Source organism: Copadichromis virginalis, linkage group LG9 (assembly GCF_057382275.1).
Source record: "Copadichromis virginalis isolate Kocher_CV1m ecotype Utaka linkage group LG9, C_Virginalis_male_GT1.1, whole genome shotgun sequence".
In the NCBI taxonomy this organism is placed as follows: domain Eukaryota; kingdom Metazoa; phylum Chordata; class Actinopteri; order Cichliformes; family Cichlidae; genus Copadichromis; species Copadichromis virginalis.
In genome coordinates, this window is record NC_140626.1 from 31,821,341 (window position 1) to 31,840,227 (window position 18,887).

Sequence of the window (18,887 nt, forward strand, 5' to 3'; positions counted from 1 at the left end):
TGTGCGTGTCTGTGTGAGTGAAAGGCAGAGAGGGAGAGCGAGCGACAGAATTTCTGTTATAACCTTCATTTTATGGACGCACAGTGTGAGCACTCGGGTCGCATCAGAGCATCGGGCCGTATAGTGTGAGACTCTGCATCGTGACCTACGAACTTCTAACCCCTGCGAGTCAATCGTGCAGTTCGAGCAGAAGCTGAATAATGCGACTGAAAAAATCGCACAGCGTCTGCCCAGCTTTAGGTTACAGCTGGTAGGAAGGTGCGTTCAGTGTGTCTTTGTAAATTTAAGTTTCCATGTCAAACGACATGAAACAGTTATTTCTGGATGCGCAATTGTTCGCTGAGTTTGGTAACAATGTGTTTTTGTAAACAGCGTGATGATTTAAGTCATTTAATCTTTACAGAACATGTGAGCGAGGCTAATAGAGCAATATTTTTATGTTTAGTAAACTGACGTTTCTAAATGTAACTGCTTTTATTTCATTAGTTCTGACGAGGACAGCTGAATGATGTTGTTGGTGAGCTTGGATTAAATCATCTCTAAACAAAGAACTTGTCCTCGTGGTGACTGACTTGGGGAGTGGAGGTCAGTGAGCCCATTGTCTCTGCTGGTCCGACTCCAACTACAAAGCCGGCCCGCTCGCCCCCTCCTGAGTCTGAGAGGAGATCCAGAGTAAGTCAGTTATAACTACACTGGTTGCTTAACTTCATCATTTTCTACAGGGTCTCTCTCTCTTAGCTCATTTTGGTTTGATTTCTGCCTTCTGTTTAGCCTCTCTGTTTGTCTGCCTCAGGAACTTAATGGTTTATCATTTGAGTTCAACTCTCTGTTTCCCTTCATATGAAGGTGATGTCTGTGGAGTGATCATGACTTCATTAAAAATGCTCTGTTTTCCTTTTCCACTTTTCTTTCATATTCTTTCTGTTCTTGTGTAAGCTGCTAACTCTTGTGATGGACATTTCTTTATTTTATGTGTTGATCATATGTTTTGACAATATCACTTTAGTAATATCTATAGTACATTTTGTGCGACTTTGTTCTACATATAGGAAAACATCAAATATGTTATTCCACACACAGATGGGTATTGTGAGTGAGTTGGACTGACACTCCCAGGCACCATGAGACATTAGGCAGATAGTGAGACTCCTTATCTCCAGGGAGGAGGTGTTGAGATGAAAATATTTGAAGTGCCTCAATTCTATGCTGTATATTAACTAAAATGCCATATAACCATATAGTGCAGTATTAAGTGGACATGGTCATGAAAAATAAAGGCATTAGACTACGTGTCCTTGGGGGGTAGAATGCTGTAGACTCTCACCCACGCTTGCCTGTGAAAAAGTAGATAACAGGGGACCATCTTCTAGTGGAGATGCATTATAACTCACCTATTGGCGCCTGTCAAGCCTTTGAGTTGCCGAGCAGCTGAATAGGGGAATAATGTTGACGCGCCCGCAGTTCAAAACGTATGTCAAAGTTCCAGATTGCAAGCTTCTTTATTTGTTATCAAATCCTTAAAATCCGTAGAAAAACAGTGATCAAAAAACATTCTAAGCTTGAGCGGTCAGCAAAAGTCGACTTCTCCCATCACCCACTCATTCACAAAAATTCCCTCGGGATGTGAACAGGTGATATAGCAATCACTATTACCGGCACCACGTGACCCAAAGCTACGCCTATCCATAACATTCCAGCCCCTAATTATTACATTCTTACAGTAATAATTACACATCCAACACCATAACTCACAACACACACTTCATCACATCACAGACACACTTCATCACATCACAGACACCCAGTGAGACAACGTAACATACTCAAAAGTCCACCAAAGTTATTTTCTCATTTCTTCTCTTCTTTTCTTCTGTCTGCACACGGTCAGTCATTCATAGGCCAGAGGTTACCAGCACTTAGCCTAAATATAGTCAGTCTGTGATGTACATCTCATAACATTAAAGTCAATTCAAAGTTAGTTATGTCACTCTGTGTCAAAAATGTCATCGTCATGGGTCAGAGGCCTCCTGAAGAAGGCATATCTTTGTGACGGGTCTGCACACATGGCTGGTTGGGGTCTTAATCCAGACCTGACGCACAAGCCCCTTTTCATCTGGTGCAGCTCCGGTGACTCTCCCAATGATCCATGAACCACGAGGTGCAGAATCATCCACTATAAGGACCACATCTCCAGGAACAAAGTTGCATTTAATCCTTCACCATTTCTGGCGCTGCTGAAGTTGTGGCAAGTACTCTTTAGTCCATCTGTTCCAAAACAGGTCAGATATATATTGAACTTACCTCCATCGTTTACGTGCGTAGAACAGGCGGAACAGGCCAGGTGGTAAAGACGGGTTGGACTTGAGAAGGAGATGGTTTGGTGTTAATGCTTCCAAATAATTTGGATCAGTGGATTCCAGCGTAATGGGTCTACTGTTGAGGACTGACTCCACTTCACAAAGAGCAGTTTGGAGCCCTTCCTCGTCCAATGTCTTGAACCTCAAAATCCAACCCATCACCCTGATGAGACGAGTCCAGTATGAGGCACGATGGATTAAAAGGGTCAGAGGATGATCATCATCGTGTGCTTGTAAGACCTCGATGGCAGCAGACACCTTAACTTCAGGATCTTCATGTGGAAGTTCTTGCAAGTTTTCTGGGTTCACAGGCCAATTGTTCTCTGGCTGTGTAAGAAATGCAGGACCAGATATCCATTCAGTGTCACGTAAAAAGGTCTCTGCCTTCATACCTCTGGAGGCAAGGTCCGCAGGGTTATGTGTGGTGTTCACATACCTCCATTGGGAGGCACTAGAAGCCTTGAGGATTTCTGACACTCTGTTCGCCACAAAAACACGGAACCTGGAAGTCTCATTGTTTATATATTTCAACACTGCGGTGCTGTCCGTCCAAAAGACAGTTTAGGAGAGGTAGTCTCAACTCCCTCCTCCACATTCTATCCATGCAAACTGCTACCACTGCTGCCGTCAATTCCATGCGAGGGATTGTGACTGGTTTTAAAGGTGCCACCCTGGATTTTCCCATTATGAAGGAACTGTGCATCTGTGAGCGACTGTTGTACAGCAACAGGTAGGTAACGGCCCCATAGCCCTTCTCACTCACTCGCATCTGCAAAGTGGTGCAACTGAGCAGTGGTCGTCTGTCCAAAATCAGAAGGTTTTAAACATCGTCCCGTGCTGATGTTGTTCAACAGATGCAATTCTTCTACCCAGCTTTTCCACTCTTGAGCAACTGCTGATGGTATAGCATCATCCCATCCTATCCCCCTCTGGCACAGATCTTGAAGGATTCTCTTGGCTGTGAAGATAACAGGAGCAAGGAACCCCAGAGGGTCATAGAAGGAGCTTACTGTGGATAGGATCGCTCTCCCAGTCAATGGTCTGTTTGGGATGGATATGCAGAACTTATATGCATCTGACTGCAGGCACCACTTCACTCCCAATGCCCGCTCAATAGGTAAAAGGTCACAATCCAGGTCTAGGTCCTTAACTTCATTTGCTCTTTCCTCCTCAGGTATAACTGCCAAAACGCTGCGGCTATTGCTGATCCACTTTGTTAAGTGGAAACCACCCTTGGTGCAAATGTCTCTGAGGTCTGAGTAAAGATTGATGGCTTCTTCTTCAGAGCATATTGAAGCAAGGCAGTCATCCACATAAAAACTATACAGAATGGTGTCAGTCACCTGCTGGCTGAAGTATGCTTTGTTGTCCTCTGCGCATTTCCGCAGGGCGTAGTTAGCACAGCTCAGAGAGGACGTTGCCCCAAACAAATGAACACCCATCCTGTACTCCTGCATGCTCTGATTGTAATCACCACCGGGCCACCAAAGAAACCTCAAAAGGTCAGCATCTTCCTCTGGCACATGCACCTGGTGAAACATAGCCTCGATGTCAGACATCAAAACAATAGGCTCTTTTCTGAACCTCGTCAGTACGCCAACCAAACAGTTTGTTAAGTCAGGACCACTCAGGAGCTGCGCATTAAGAGAGACACCCTGGAATGATGCTGCACAGTCAAAGACGACCCACATCTTCCCCTTGGTAGGATGGTAAACCCCATGGTGAGGGATATACCAAAGCTTCCAATCACTGCGCTCTAATTCTGCGACTGGCACTCTCTTTGCATATCCTTTAGATATGAGATCTGTCATGAAGGCAGTGTAGTCTTTGTGAAAGTCTTTATCTCTGATTAACCTTTTCTTCAAACCTAAGGCTCGTTGCTCAGCGATTGCACGGTTGTCAGGCATTCTTATGTCTCGGTCTTTCAGTGGCAGGGCAATGCTGTAGTGCCAATCCCCCAAAGTCACCGACTTGCTGGCCAATTCCAGGAACTTCAAGTCTTCCTTTGACAGCCCCATCTGTTCATCATCGCTGCTCTCTGGAAAGTCCATCTTGGAACTGCTGTTTCCATAGCTTGTCCAGGTTGACAGCAGAAACTCTGTTGGCAGTAACTGTTGCCAAACATCCTGGCCTTCCACAGCATTCTCGATTAAGTGGCCCATTCACTGTCCAGCCAAGCACAGTCCTAATGGCAAAAGGTCCATCACCTACACTCCGGATGACCTCCAAAGGTTCTAGAGCTCTGGGCATATTCATGCCAATCAAAAGCTCCACATTGGCCTTAATTTCTGGCAAATGAACATGCTTCAAATGTGGCCAGTCATCCAGGTCCTGTTGATTTGGGATGTTACCAATATCTACAGGCATTTTATGCTGAGTGAAGAGGTTAGGCATATCACAGTACATGTCACTGTCCAATCCAGCAACTTCAAGTTCAGGTACAATGAAACTGTCCACCACTTTCTCCTGTCCCATGGTGCGCAGGAGAATCTTTGTCCTCCTCCCAGAAAAATTCAGCTTGTCCATAAGACCCACTGTACAAAAGGATGCTGAACTCCCTTGGTCCAGAAAGGCATACGTTTCCACTATTCTTTGACCTCTCTTTGATTTTACTTTAACTGGCACAATGGCAAGCTTACAGTCCTGTTCACCGGCCCCAGTAAGACCACTAGTCTGGATCGTAACAGGAATGTTATCTGCCTCATTATTAGGTTTGACTTCATTCTTCTCTTTGTGGTGGATATGGAGTATACTTGCATGTCAGAGACCACAGATTTTACATGAAAGGCGTTTTCTGCATTCTTTGTTTATGTGCCCAGTATACAAACAGCCAAAACAGATGCTATTCTTTTTAAGAAAAGAAATCTTCTTATTATGAGGTTTCTTATCAAGCAGAGCACATGACTCCAGTGTGTGTCTGCCTTTGCAGAAAAAAAAACAAGCCTTCACAGTGCTGTGACGATCTTGAGCCCCTGTCTGATTCTGTCTCTCAACATCAGAGACTGTTGTGGCAAAGCTACTTTCTTTAGCTCTTAGATGTGGAGAACGTTTCCCTCCATTGCTGCCCTTGGCTGTTAGATGTGTTGCTGGAATGTCACATAGATTTCCAAAGACAGGATCTGTTGCAATTTTAACTTGACGCTCAAGGAAGGAAACAATGTCAATGAATGCGGCTCTGCGATGTTGCCTCTCCTGAATGTCACATGGTACTGTTCGCCATTTGTCTTTTAACTTATATGGCAGTCTTCTAATCACAGCAAGCATATTGGCAGGTGTATTTAATTCAGAGAGATCATTAATCTCTTCCATTGCATTGCAGCATCCACGTAAGAACAAACAATATGCCTGAAGAGCTTTTCCATCTTCCGATCTAATCAGTGACCATGAGTGAACTTTGTTCAAACAAGCAGATGCAATCACATGTCCATTCCCAAAGTGCTCATACAGCAGAGTCTTTGCCTTTACATATCCAGCACTTCCAGACATATGTTGACAGCTTTTAACAAGTTCATTGGGCTGCCCCTTGGTGTACTTTGCAAGATAATGCAGGCAGTCGCCAGCATCGCCAGTCTTTGCTTCTATGACCTGTTCAAACGAGCGCATAAAAGCCTGAAAATGTAAAGGGTCACCATCAAAGGTTTGAATCTCCCTTTTGGGCAGTGAAGAAAGACTTTGCTGATAGACCAACATACAAGTTAATTCATTTTGTTTTTCCATAATGGACAACAGATTTTCATTGGCTACTGGATGAGCAGCTTGTGGCTTAGGCAAAGGTGGAATTGATCCAAAAGCGTCAGAAGGCCCATAAGAGCTGGTGCAGGCCTTTCCCTTTTCATATTCTGTTGCACTGTTTTTACTTGAAGCTCTGCATTCCCAGTGATTGCATTTCCTTTTGTAAGCGTCTGTGGAACAAAAGTCTCTGCATCCGCATTAAGAATTTCAAGGCCGTTTTCCCTTTGTTTTAAAATATGATTCCATTCCATTAGATTTCCGTGAAGTGACGCTCCGCATAGTGGATCCAGTTCTTAGCACGTTCACCTTTGCAACAGTTGCAGCTATATCTGCTTCAAGCTGAAGTTGTTCTTTCTCCTCAGTTCCTCTTGTTCTTCAAGAGAGTGTTTTTCTTTCAGCACATGTTGATGTGCGAGCAAGGCGGCCATTTCAGCTTCTGCCCTGAGACGTGCAGATGAAGTAGATGATACTCTTGAGCTTGACCTACTGCCTTTATTTGACACACTGTCGGATGGCGACACTTTATCATTAACATCATTCTGGGGATTAAGAGATGATTGAGGTTCTTTTCAGAATAGAATAGAATAGCCTTTATTGTCATTATACAGAGTACAACAAAATTGGAGTGCCACTCCCTTGGTGCAAGTTTCAATAATAAATATAAATGTAAAATATAAAAAGTACGAAAAAAAACCAATCGTAAGTACTCAAACAATAGTATGTACAATATATACAGGATAGCAGCATTAATATAATGACAGCATGAATAGCAGCATAATATAATGACAGTGACTGTATGGAATAGCTAAGGTTCAATTGTTTTTGTGCTTATTTACTACGGTGATAGCTCTGGGAAAGAAGCTATCCCTGAATCTGTTTGTCCTGGTTTTATGTGACCTGTACCGTCGGCCTGACGGTAATAGTTCAAACAGTTGGTTGCTGGGGTGAGAGTGGTCCTTGATGATATTGCCAGCTCTGCTGAGGTACCGAGAGTTTGCAGTGACCTCCAGGCTGGGCAGAGAGCAGCCAGTGATCTTCTGGGCTGTGTTGATGACCCTCTGCAGTACTTTCCTGTCCGCAGCTGAGCATCCTGCATACCATGATGTTATGCCGTACGTTAGGACGCTCTCTATGGTGGCTCTGTAAAATGTCACCAGCAGCCTCTCCTCCAGGTTGTTCCTCCTGAGCACTTTCAGATAGTGGAGACGCTGCTGGGCCTTTTTAACCACCGCTGTGGTATTTGCAGTCCAGGAGAGGTCATCAGAGATGTGCACGCCCAGAAACCTCATGGAGTGTACCCTCTCCACACAGTTCCCGTGGATGTAGAGTGGGGCCGGGTCTGCTCTGTCCTTCCTGAAGTCCAAGATAAGTTCTTTAGTTTTCGTGGTGTTCAGTTGGAGGTTGTTAACTGAACACCACTTAGTCAGTCTGTTGACCTCATCTCTGTAGTCCGACTCATCCCCCCTTGAGATGAGTCCAAGCACAGTGGTGTCATCCGCGAACTTTATGATGGTGTTTGAGAGATGGGTAGGGGAGCAGTCGGATGTGTAGAGCATAAACAAGAGGGGACTCAAAACACATCCTTGTGGAGACCCGGTGCTGAGTGTGATGGTGCTGGTGGGGGCCGAGTCTGACAGACTGTGGTCTATTTGTCAGGAAGTCCTTGCTCCAGAGGCAGATGGGGGTGGAGAGTCCCAGGTGAGACAGTTTCTGGACCAGGATCTCCGGGATGATATGATTGAATGCTGAGCTGAAGTCCAGGAAGAGCATTCTCACATAGCTTCCTTGGTGCTCCAGGTGACTCAGCGCAGTGTGGAGCGCTATGGTGATAGCGTCCTCGGTGGATCGATTTGTCCTCTAGGCAAATTGGTGGGGGTCCAGAGTGGGAGGCAGACTGGCCCTGATGTGCTGACAGACCAGTCTCTCAAAGCACTTCATCACTACAGGCGTAAGTGTAACAGGCTTGTAGTCATTTGGGCTGGCCACAGCTGTCTTCTTGGCGATGGGGATAATGGTGGAGGTTTTGAGGCAGGGCGGGATGGTGTTTGATGACAAAGAAAGGTTGAAGATTTTAGTGAAGACTCCGGTCAGTTCGTCAGCACATGCTCTGAGAACCTTTCCATGTATTCCATCAGGACCTGCCGCCTTCCTGGGATTCACTGACCTTAGAACACACCTCACTTGATGCTCCCTGAGTGTTAGTGTGCCAGTGCTGGGGGCGGGTGGAAGTGGTGTGGCAGCTGGGGGCCTGGTCGTCTCAAAGCGGGCGAAGAAACGGTTTAGATCCTCAGCCAGCGAGGCATCAGTCCTAGATGTCGCCTGGTTATTGCTTCTGTAGTTGGTAATGTGATTGATCCCCTGCCACATTTTTCTGGGGTCGTTGTCAGCAAAGTGATCTTCAATCCTCCTCCTATAGGCAGCCTTAGCTTTTCTGATTCCTCTACTCCTGTCTGCCCTGGCCGCCCTATATGCAGCCCTGTCCCCTGACTTGAAGGCAGTGTTGCGGCTTTTTAGGAGGGATTGCACTTTGCTATTCATCCAGGGTTTTTGATTTGGAAACACCCTGACCCTTTTGTTGACGGTGACATTGTCAACACAGTTCCTGATGTACGAGAGTACAGTGTCCGTGTACTCCTGGAGGTTGTGGCTGCAGAATAAATCCCATACAGTTGTTGAGAAGCAGTCCTGCAGTTGAGAAAGGGCTCCTTCAGGCCAGGTTTTTATTGTCTTTGTCTGGGGCTTTATTTTTCTCAGCAGGGGGGTGTAGGTGGGGGTGAGGGACATGCAGAGGTGGTCAGATCCAGCCAGGTGGGGGAGGGGTGTCGCTCTGAAAGCATGCCTGATGTTTGAATAGAGATTGAAAATGTGACGTCATTCAGGGGTAAAACCGTAAAGAATTCTGGGAACTCGTGGCAAGAGGTACTAGCGCACGCAGGCTTTCAATTGAAATCGGTTATACAGCGATAAAAAGAAACACAAAAAATGGCAAGAAGCTGTTGTATTATTAACTGCAATAGCCGGTCGCATGACAGCCACGGGAAGCCGACGGGTAAAGAGATCGGTTGTTATCGGATTACGTCGTTGAAGAGAAATTGTTCGAGCCATGTTTCCGAAGTAACAAAGAGGCGACTGGATTGCAGCCATTCAAAGACCAAATATAACGTCCCAGAACACTCCAGCTCACAGGTTAGTCTGCTCCAAGCATTTCCACAAAGGTCAGTCTGCTGTTGTAGTTAATGCGTCATTTTTCTTAACATAATTAGTGATATAGGTTACAAGCAAGTCTGGCGCTGAACAGAAATTATCGCGCTATGCTCCTTTGTTTATTGTGCATAAATAGTGAATTGTCCTGACACAATATTGCGTTTCGCTTCTGTTATTACCATGGTACATTGACAAAAACATATACTTTTATTCACAGGATAAAACAGTTGTTTTGTATCACTAATTGCCCAGTACGATTACAGCATACAATATTTGTCACTGCTACATTTCTGTGATGCGTACCAGAAATTATTTCCACTACTAATTAATTATTGTTGAGCTCAAAGGTCCTATTAATAAACTGTTAACGAATGTGTATTTATGAAGACTATTTGTAAGACTGGTAAACTTATGATACGTACGATGGTCTTTCGTTCTACACGGTGCATTTCAAGGTCCTGCACCCATCCGTCGGTAAACTGTACCTGGGCTTGTTGCAGTGACCTGAAGTTACCGTATTTTCACGACCATAAGGCGCACTTAAAAGTCTTAGATTTTCTTCAAAAAGTGCGGCGCGCCCTATAGCGCAGTGCGCCCTGTGTGTTGTAAGGAGGACGTAGTAGAGAACACCATGAGAACGTTAAAGGGTGAAGTGTGGGCGTTGATCGTATATACCGGGACAATCGCACATACCTGTATAAAAGAACAGGTATGTGCATTATGCAGGACATCGTTGTTTTAACAACCCTGAAAATGGCAAAGAGACACGCTTACGAAGCACAGTTTAAACTGAAGGCAATCAGCTACGCGGAGGAACATGGAAATCGAGCAGCGGCGAGAGAATTTAAGATTAACGAATCGATGGTTCGCAAATGGAGGAAGCTGGAAAACAAGCTCCGGCAGGTCAAGAAAACGCAGCTGAGTTTCCGCGGACATAAGGCGAGGTGGCCCGAGTTGGAGGAAAGACTCGAGCGGTGGATCATCGAGCAAAGAGCGAGCGGGAGAAGCGTTTCGACGGTCACCATTCGGCTAAAAGCAGTTTCACTAGCTGAAGAGATGAACATTGAACATTTCCAAGGAGGTCCGTCTTGGTGCTTTCGTTTTATGAAACGGTGCCATTTTTCCATCCGGACCAGAACTACGGTAGCGCAGCAACTTCCAGCGGATTATAAGGAAAAGCTGGCCATCTTCCGCTCCTACTGCAGCAAACACATCGGCGACAAAAACATCCAGCCCAGCCACATCACAAACATGGACGAGGTCCCGCTCACTTTTGACATCCCGGTGAGTCACACTGTGGAGAAGAAGGGGACCAGCACGGTAGCGATACGCACAACGGGTATGAAAAGTCTTCTTTTACTGTTGTGCTTGGCTGCCATGCTAATGGTGATTTTTAAGCGAAAGACTTTGCCTAAAGAGAAGTTTCCAGCAGGAATCATCATTAAGGCAAATGAAAAGGGCTGGATGGATGAGGAAATGATGAAAGACTGGCTGAGGGAGGTGTATGTAAGGAGACCAGGTGGTTTTTTCCACGCAGTTTCACTAAGAGTGGAAGGCGGCGCCGGGCGAGTTACGCCACAATTTGCCAATGGATTGTAGATGCTTGGGCTAACATGTCTGCTGGCACTGTTGTTCGAGCTTTCGCAAAAGCCGGCATCATTTCCGAGGAGCCGCACGGCACGGAAAGTGACTCTGACAGTGAAGAAAGTGAACCTGGCATGTTTGATGGAGATTTAGCGCAGCAGTTCAATTCAGACACAGAGGATGAGGACTTCGATGGGTTTGATTGATGATAAAAATGTGAGTACCAAACTTTGTTTTGCTCCTGCTTTATTTTTAAATACGCACACTTGTATGCTTGTGTGTTGTTGATGATGACGATTATTGGTAATAAAAATGTGAGTACCAAACTCAGTGTTGCTCCTGCTTTATTTTTAAATATGCACACTTGTATGCTTGTGTGTTGTTGATGATGACGATTACCGGCAATAGAAATGTGAGTAAGGTACCGAATTCAGGTTTGCTCCCGCTTTATTTTTAAATACGCATATGGTACTTGTATGCGCCCTATGGTCCAGTGCGCCTTATGTGTGTGTTAAATACAGTAAGGGCACACATAACTGAGACTGCGCCTTTTAGCACAGTGCGCCTTATGGTCGTGAAAATACGGTACTAAACTTCACGAGTGTATGCACTCACTCCAAGAACCGTATAATTATAAATATGAGCATGGTGAAAGTTGGGCAGCATGCTAACGTATTTTGTCCCTCTGTGTGCTCGTAAGGGTCTAACCCTTTCACTGGTTTGATTTTTTTCCTCGTATCTTTTCTTTGACTTTTCATCAAGTCTGTCTTTGTACGGACCGGGATTGTTCTCCTTCGTTTTGTACATACCTTTTTGGGGGGCAAAGAAAAAGCAAGAATTTATTGGAACCGAAGAATGAACGTTTTGCGGTGCTGCAAATGCTTGCATTTGATGCGGTACTTGGATTGTTTTGCAATGCGCGAAAGTCACGTGGTCTGTCAATCTCTATAGACATGGTCCAAAGTGGGTTCTCCTCTCGTAGCAAAGTCCACAAACTGGGCAAATTTAGGAAGCACAGTCTTTAGGCACGCTTTGTTAAAGTCGCCGGCGACAATAAAAACCCCATCGGGGTGGGCAAGCTGTTGTTTGTTTATGGTGTAGAGCAAGAGGCAAAGAGCCATGCTAACATTAGCATCCGGCGGTATATAAACAGCTATCACAATGACTACTCTAAACTCCCTCGGGATGTAAAAAGGTCTGTACGAGACTGCCAGAACCTCCAAATCAGGAGAGCAGTGTGTGTGAATGATCCTGCTGTTACAACACCACTCGTTATGCACGTAAACACATAGCCCCCCTCCTCTGCTTTTACCTGAGTTGCTGTTTCTGTCATGCCGGTGTAGCGTGCGGCCTGCTAACTCGACTGCAGCGTCGGGAATCAGCGGGTGAAGCCACGTCTCCGTAATAAGAATAATGCTGCAGTTACGTGCAAAGCTCGTGGTGGCTATCTGTAGCTCCAATTTGTGGGTGATGGATCTGGCGTTCGATAGGAAAAGGCTCGGAAGTGCTGGCCGGTGTGGATGTTTGCGTAGCCTAGCGTCTGAGCCCGACCGGCATCCCCTCTTCTTTCTTTCCCTCCGTCGCCTTCTACGCTTGCTGGGCGGGCAGACCATCCACGGTGACCCCGGCGGTCTCGCTATCTCCTCCAGGATGTTTTGTGTTCGCTGATAGTCGCCAGAAACAGACAAACTATATTTAAAACCTAGGTCAATTAGGTTCTGGCGACTGTAAGAGATGGCGGCGTTGCAAACATTAAAAAATATCCACATTAAAAGTAAAAATGAGCACCAAACTGGAGAGCTGCACCCGTGCGCGCCGCCATCTTGATTTTCCAATGTGTTCTCGCACCTCCACTTCTCCTCCCAGGGAAGTTTCCTGTGACTGTGCTTTGTCAGATGATGGCCTCCCCGAACGTTTCAGAAAGCCATATCTTAACATCCTCCATAAACCCTTTATTGTATTTAGCGATGCTTGAGAACCATGTATTTTGTTTATCTTTCTCATCAAATGAGATTAGAGAAAGTAAAGATTCATGCAATGCACTGGCATCCTTGAACAGGTGTGTTAACTCATCAAACTGTTTTTTGACTTGTGAATGATTTTTATCACCTTTCATTAGCTCTTTAAGTGCCATAATAACACTTTTTATTTTGTTTACATGCCTTTTCCGATCTGTTTGGATGGTTTCAATTTTGTTTGCAAGAGCTTTCTCAGTGAGGGAAATTAATCTTTTATCCTTTTCAGTTTTTCCAACAACAGATGCAGCCTGCGATCCAGTCATTTTAAGCATTCAACATAAGCAGCATGCCAAAATCCAAAACAAAGGCAACAGCGATTCCTTCAAACTCAGTTGAATGCCTGCAGAGCCACAGCACACACACACACACCAAATCCAACAGCAAACGTAGCGGTGGGCGTGTCACGAAAACATCTTCGTATGGTCAGAATCCAAACTGCGTTCAAACAAACAACACGCAGCACAATAACACAGTTTACATACCACCGTCGTCTTCTCCTTATCTGTCAGACTAGCCGATTTTATGGGTGTAGTGGCGATGGCGTGTGGGCTCGCGTCGGCGTTTATTCAGCGCTGATTGCGGGAGGCTCCATTGCCGTCGCACGTTTTTGCTGACAAATATTGGCGACTGTCAAGCCTTTGAGTTGCCGAGCAGCTGAATAGGGGAATAATGTTGACGCGCCCGCAGTTCAAAACGTATGTCAAAGTTCCAGATTAAAAACTTCTTTGTTTGTTATCAAATCCTTAAAATCTGTAGAAAAACAGTGATCAAAAAAACATTCTAAGCTTGAGCGGTCAGCAATGGTCGACTTCCTCCATCACCCACTCATTCACAAAAATTCCCTCGGGATGTGAACAGGTGATATAGCAATCACTATTACTATTACCGGCACCACGTGACCCAAAGCTACACCTATCCACAACATCACCTGTGCATTATAATAAAAGGTTGTGGAGTATACCAGGCCCAAGCGCACACACACACACGCAGATCCGTATTGCCAAGGACCACATTTATTGATATTTACACAGCAGACAATAGTGTGACGCATGCACCAGTTTATTGTATTTCCAGACTTGCTTTCGGCACAATTTACAGTGCACGCTACTCTGTTTTTTGTCAGACTTGAAATAGCCGAAATACCTTCACACTACGGAACTTCTATGGCTCTTCCGTTCGACAATCTCTTTGCAGAGATGGTGCGCAGCGGGACTGCTTCCGGGTACCGCGTTGCATAATCCACCAGGACTAACACAAAGCGGTAGCCGCGTGCACTCCGGTGAAACGGCCCGATGAGGTCCATGCCAATGCGCTCGAACGGGACCTCTATGAGTGGAAGCGAACGCAAAGGCGCTTTTGGTATGGCCGGCAGATTAACAAGTTGGCAGTCCGGGCAGGACGCGCACCAGCGGCGCACATCCGCTCGGATGCCCGGCCAATAAAATCGGGCCGTTATTCGCTCCAGAGTTTTTTCGTATCCCATATGCCCTGCCATGGGGTTATAATGAGCCGCCTGGAAAATCGTTTCCCGGCGGCCCTGCGGCACCAACAGCTGGGTGTGCATCACCTCCGTGCGAGCGTCACGACTCACTCGGTATAACCCATCTTTCGACAAAATGAAGCGTGGGTAGGTTCGCACGGCTTCAGGGCGCACCACGTGACCATCAATCTCAATCACTTGGTCAAAGGCTGAGCGTAGGGTATCGTCACGAGACTGCTCCAGTGGGAAATCACCCGTGGGGGGAACTTCCGGAGCCGGCGGGACTACCTGTGAAGGACTCGCCGTCTCCCCCTCCCCAGAGTCAGTGTCGGACAACCCCGCGTCACCACTGAGCGCCGCGCAGACACTACATGCTACTAGCGGTCGTGACCGCACCCCCGCGTACTGTCCCAACAGATGACAAAACCCCGGCCAATTTGTGCCCAGAATTAGGGGATGCGACAGGCGCGGGCTAACCGCAGCCGTTATTCTATGCGTTTTACCCTTATACTTCAATAACAGCGGCACTATGGGATACCTGTGAACATCACCATGCACACACCTCACCTCCACCCATTCTGCCTCCAGCAATGCCCCGGGGCGAACCAAACTTTGGTGCACGAGGGTCTGCGTGCAGCCTGTGTCCACCAAAGCATGGCGTATACCCCCTCGAGTCCTTACCGGAATGCTGTATGTCCCTCCCGGACCGGGAGAGGGCGCTGGAGCACCGGCAACGCGGAACACCTGCCCCACCTCCATCAGAGGACAGTCCCTCCTCAGGTGTCCTGGCTGTCCGCACTTCCAGCACTCCTGCCCCGGCGTCTGTGCTGCTCTCCGTGGCTCAGGGGCAGCGCTGCTTAGGTCCGGTCCCTGGGAAGGCACAAACGCAGCAAAAGGATTAGTAGGGCTCAACACCAGCGTCCGCTCTGCCTGCCCTGGCACAGGCATCCGGCGCCTCGGTGCCGGCACCGGGGCTTGTCTGTTCGGCCTCCGGCCGCTGTCCCGGGGCTCCCCCGCTCTAGCGGCAAGGTGGTCCTCCGCCAACGTCACCGCCACCTCCAGACTCGCGGGACGGTGACACCTGACCCATCTCGCCGTCTCTGCAGGCAGCCCCTCCACAAACTGCTCCAGCACCACTTTGCCCACCAGCAGCATCTCGCCTTCTGACGATCCCAGCTGCAGCCAGCCTACGGCCGCGTCATGCAGCTTCCGGGCCCAAGCAAACGGCCGATCCGCCACGGCCAGCCGACAGGCCCGGAATCGCCGGCGATGATCTTCAGCGGTGAGCCCCAACCTGTCCACCACCGCCCGGCTCACGTCCTGGAAGCTGCCCCTCGAAGCCGGCGGCAGACCCAGGGCCGCCGTCCGAGCCTCCCCTGACAACAGAGGCAGCAAACGCGGAGCCCACTCTGCCTGCGGCCACTGGCAGGCCTCCGCCGTGGCATGAAAAGTCTCCAGAAAAACCTGGGGGTCGTCCCCGTCCCCCATCCGGGGCACCGCCACCGACAGCGGTGGGGGCTTCGGCGGGTCGTGCCTGGTCGTGGCTCATCTTTGCCATCTCCGCCAGCATCTGCGCCAAATACTGCAAAGGCTGGGCGGGCGGCGCAGCCTGCGGGTCGGACATCCCCACACCGGCAGGCTCCTGGGTTTCGGCACCACTTGTGGAGTATACCAGGCCCAAGCACACACACACGCAGATCCGTATTGCCAAGAACCACATTTATTGATATTTACACAGCAGACAATATGACGCACAGACTGACAGCTCTCGATCCCAGCTGATGTGTGTCTCTTTTCCCTTAGCGCTCCTCCACTCCTCTCCGCCTCACTATATAAAGGGAAGGAAAACCACCATCAGTCCAAAATCGCCATCAGCTGTTCTTACCAGCACCGCCCCGTCGAGCTCACTGCACCACTCCTCCCCTGCAGCCGCGCCCCGGACCACACCTCCACCACAAAGGTGTTGATTGCAGCTGACAGTGTCTGCAGACTTTGATAACTGTGTGTCACCCTCGTGGTTAATCAGAGGGAAATCTGAGTCAGTGTGGATTTGGTTGTACAGCTCTCACACATACAACCTGAACTGCACATTGTAAGTGTGATGTTCTTCAAATTTGAACAAAGTAAAAACTAAAAAACTTTGAAGTCACACAAGCCAAAATTTTATTCACAATCTTGAACTTTTACTACTTTTATCCCCAAAATGAGCTCACTTCGAATGTTTACCACAGCATAGCGTCCCCAGGCACCTGAGACGTTTGGCAGATGGTGAAACTGTTTATCTTTGTGAGGTAAGAGGGGGCACTTGTGGATGAGCTGAAGGTATAGACCTGATGTCACTGTTTGGGTTCTTTGTCATTACAGGAGAAAGAAGTGAAAGCAGGCCGAAACCTCAGCACATGGATGACATCAACCAAAAACATCCAGCACCAGAAAGTAAAGATGAGCCAGCGGCGATCCCTGTGGAAAAGACTTTTCCTGCTATGAAGCAGCCCAGAAGACGCAAGCGCGCCAACGGGGAGGAGAGAAGCTTGAGCTGTGACCAGTGTGGAAAGACCTTTACTCTGATTGGTAGCTTAAAATCACATCAGCTGATCCACACCGGTGTGAAACCATTCAGCTGTGATCAGTGTGGAAAGACCTTTACTCTAAGATGCAACTTAAAATCACATCAGCTGATCCACACCGGTGTGAAACCATTCAGCTGTGATCAGTGTGGAAAGTCTTTTACTCAGATTGGTCACTTAAAAGCACATCAGCTGATCCACACAGGGGTGAAACCATTCAGCTGTGATCAATGTGGGAAGACCTTTACTCATAGATGGAGCTTAAAATTACATCAGGTCATCCACACTGAAGTTAAAGCTTTCAGCTGTGATCTGTGTGGAAAGTCTTTTACTCAGATTGGTCACTTAAAATCACATCAGCTGATCCACACAGGGGTGAAACCATTCAGCTGTGATCAATGTGGGAAGACCTTTACTCATAGAGCCAGCTTAAAAAGACATCAGCTGATCCACACCGGTGTGAAACCATTCAGCTGTGATCAGTGTGGAAAGTCTTTTACTCTAAAAACTCACTTTAACAGACATTATATGATCCATGTTGGAGGTAAATCATTTGTCTGTGATCTGTGTGGAAATTCTTTTACTGGGATTAGTAGGTTAAAAATGCATCAGCTCATCCACTCTGGAGTTAAATCATTTGTATGTGGTGACTGTGGAAAGGCTTTTACTCACATGACTGGCTTAAAATCACATCAGCGCACCCACTCTGGAGTTAAATCATTTGTATGTGGTGACTGTGGAAAGGCTTTCATCCATTACAAAAGTCTATTGAGCCATCAAAAGACCCACAAAGTGTCCTCCTGTGAGAAAAGTGGCAGACCAATGGGACATTACCCTGACAGGGTTCATTTGAACACAGTGGGAGAAACGGGGGATCTGAACAAAAGTTCTTCTGGATGCTGCGTAAAACTTAAAAAGCTTGAGATCAGGCTTCACAGAATTCAGCTTTAATTTCCTGAGAAAGTCAGAGCGTCACTGTCTTTGTAGATCTAGTGAAAACATGAAAGGGTGCAAAAAGAGGCACTGTGGTACTGCATGATGAAGTCAGAAGTGACAGAGAAGTATGTGAGCGTGGTTCAGGACATGTTTGTGTGGTAGCAGTGACTACCACACATACTTGGGTTGAAGGTGGGGGCAGGATTACATCAATTCTGAGCGCCTTCTTCCTTTTTCAAAGAGAGGGCAATACTCAGGAAAGGATGATGACAATAGAGCTGCAAGACAGGATGGAAAGAAAAAGAGTTTAAGAGAAGATCATGAATGTTGTGAAGCGATCGAGCCGCGATTACAAAATCTTAGCTTATGGAGTTAGTTATCCCAACACAAGTTTAGCGAGTTTAACTTCACTGGCTGTGTCCACAAACAGCATGCAGAGCAAACATTACTCCCATCATCTGATCACAAGAAAAGCAAAATGTCAGAAGAGTTCACCTTCTGGGTCAAACTGTCAGACCTGTTACTGTTTATTTGGCTGTTCATTGTGAGGTAATTATCAGTGGCAGTGCTGCGCCACTTCTGTTGTAACTCACAGGAAATGTGTTTTAAATGGGCTCTATTGTCTTACAATATTGTGTGAGTCTGTTTTGCTCCAGAAGGACACAACCGTTCCTGCAATTTTTAATGTTACAGTAAAAAAAAGTAAATTCATAAATTTGTGTCATTTTAAACAGGCAGTATGTGGAAAATTACACGTGGGTAAGAATATATTTAATGTTTTCAGTGGTCTGTTTTCTTACAGGATGTGAGTGTGTTTTGCTCCATGAAGACACAAACCTTCATTTTTTGTTATGTTGCAGTAAAAATATTTTTATTGTAAGTCATATATTTTCGTCATTTTATCCAGGCAGGATGTAAAAGATTAACTGAATCATATGAAAAATAAAATGTAGAAAGATGTGACGTGTCTTTCAGGTTTTTTTTTCTGAATAATTACACACTGCTTAAA

General features: G+C 46.7%; 2 protein-coding genes across 4 annotated transcripts in view; both read left to right on the top strand.

The window, feature by feature from the left end:
• Window positions 1-606: 606 nt before the first annotated feature.
• LOC146702239 (uncharacterized) lies at window positions 607-18,841 on the top strand. Of its 3 annotated transcripts, XM_085469012.1 has the most exons (4): window positions 611-672; window positions 16,179-16,467; window positions 16,607-16,666; window positions 16,740-18,841. In XM_085469012.1, the coding sequence occupies exon 4, from the start codon at window positions 16,775-16,777 to the stop codon at window positions 17,891-17,893; it is 1,119 nt and encodes a 372-aa protein (XP_085325138.1). In that variant the 5' UTR covers window positions 611-672; window positions 16,179-16,467; window positions 16,607-16,666; window positions 16,740-16,774; the 3' UTR covers window positions 17,894-18,841. The 3 variants fall into 3 exon arrangements, with proteins under 3 accessions (XP_085325139.1, XP_085325137.1, XP_085325138.1); XM_085469013.1 differs by lacking the exon at window positions 16,179-16,467 and having other exon boundaries at window positions 607-672; XM_085469011.1 differs by lacking the exons at window positions 16,179-16,467; window positions 16,607-16,666 and having other exon boundaries at window positions 610-672.
• Window positions 622-18,887, top strand: part of LOC146702240 (uncharacterized) — an 83,347-nt gene continuing 65,081 nt past the window's right edge. The window contains exon 1 of the mRNA XM_085468999.1: window positions 622-672. The gene's annotated coding sequence lies outside the window, so the exon portion shown is untranslated. The remainder of the gene's footprint in view (window positions 673-18,887) is intronic.

Excerpts from the sequence above, each read along its gene's own strand:
- LOC146702239 (XM_085469013.1), top strand. The coding sequence starts at position 16,775 with ATGGATGACATCAACCAAAAACATCCAGCACCAGAAAGTAAAGATGAG.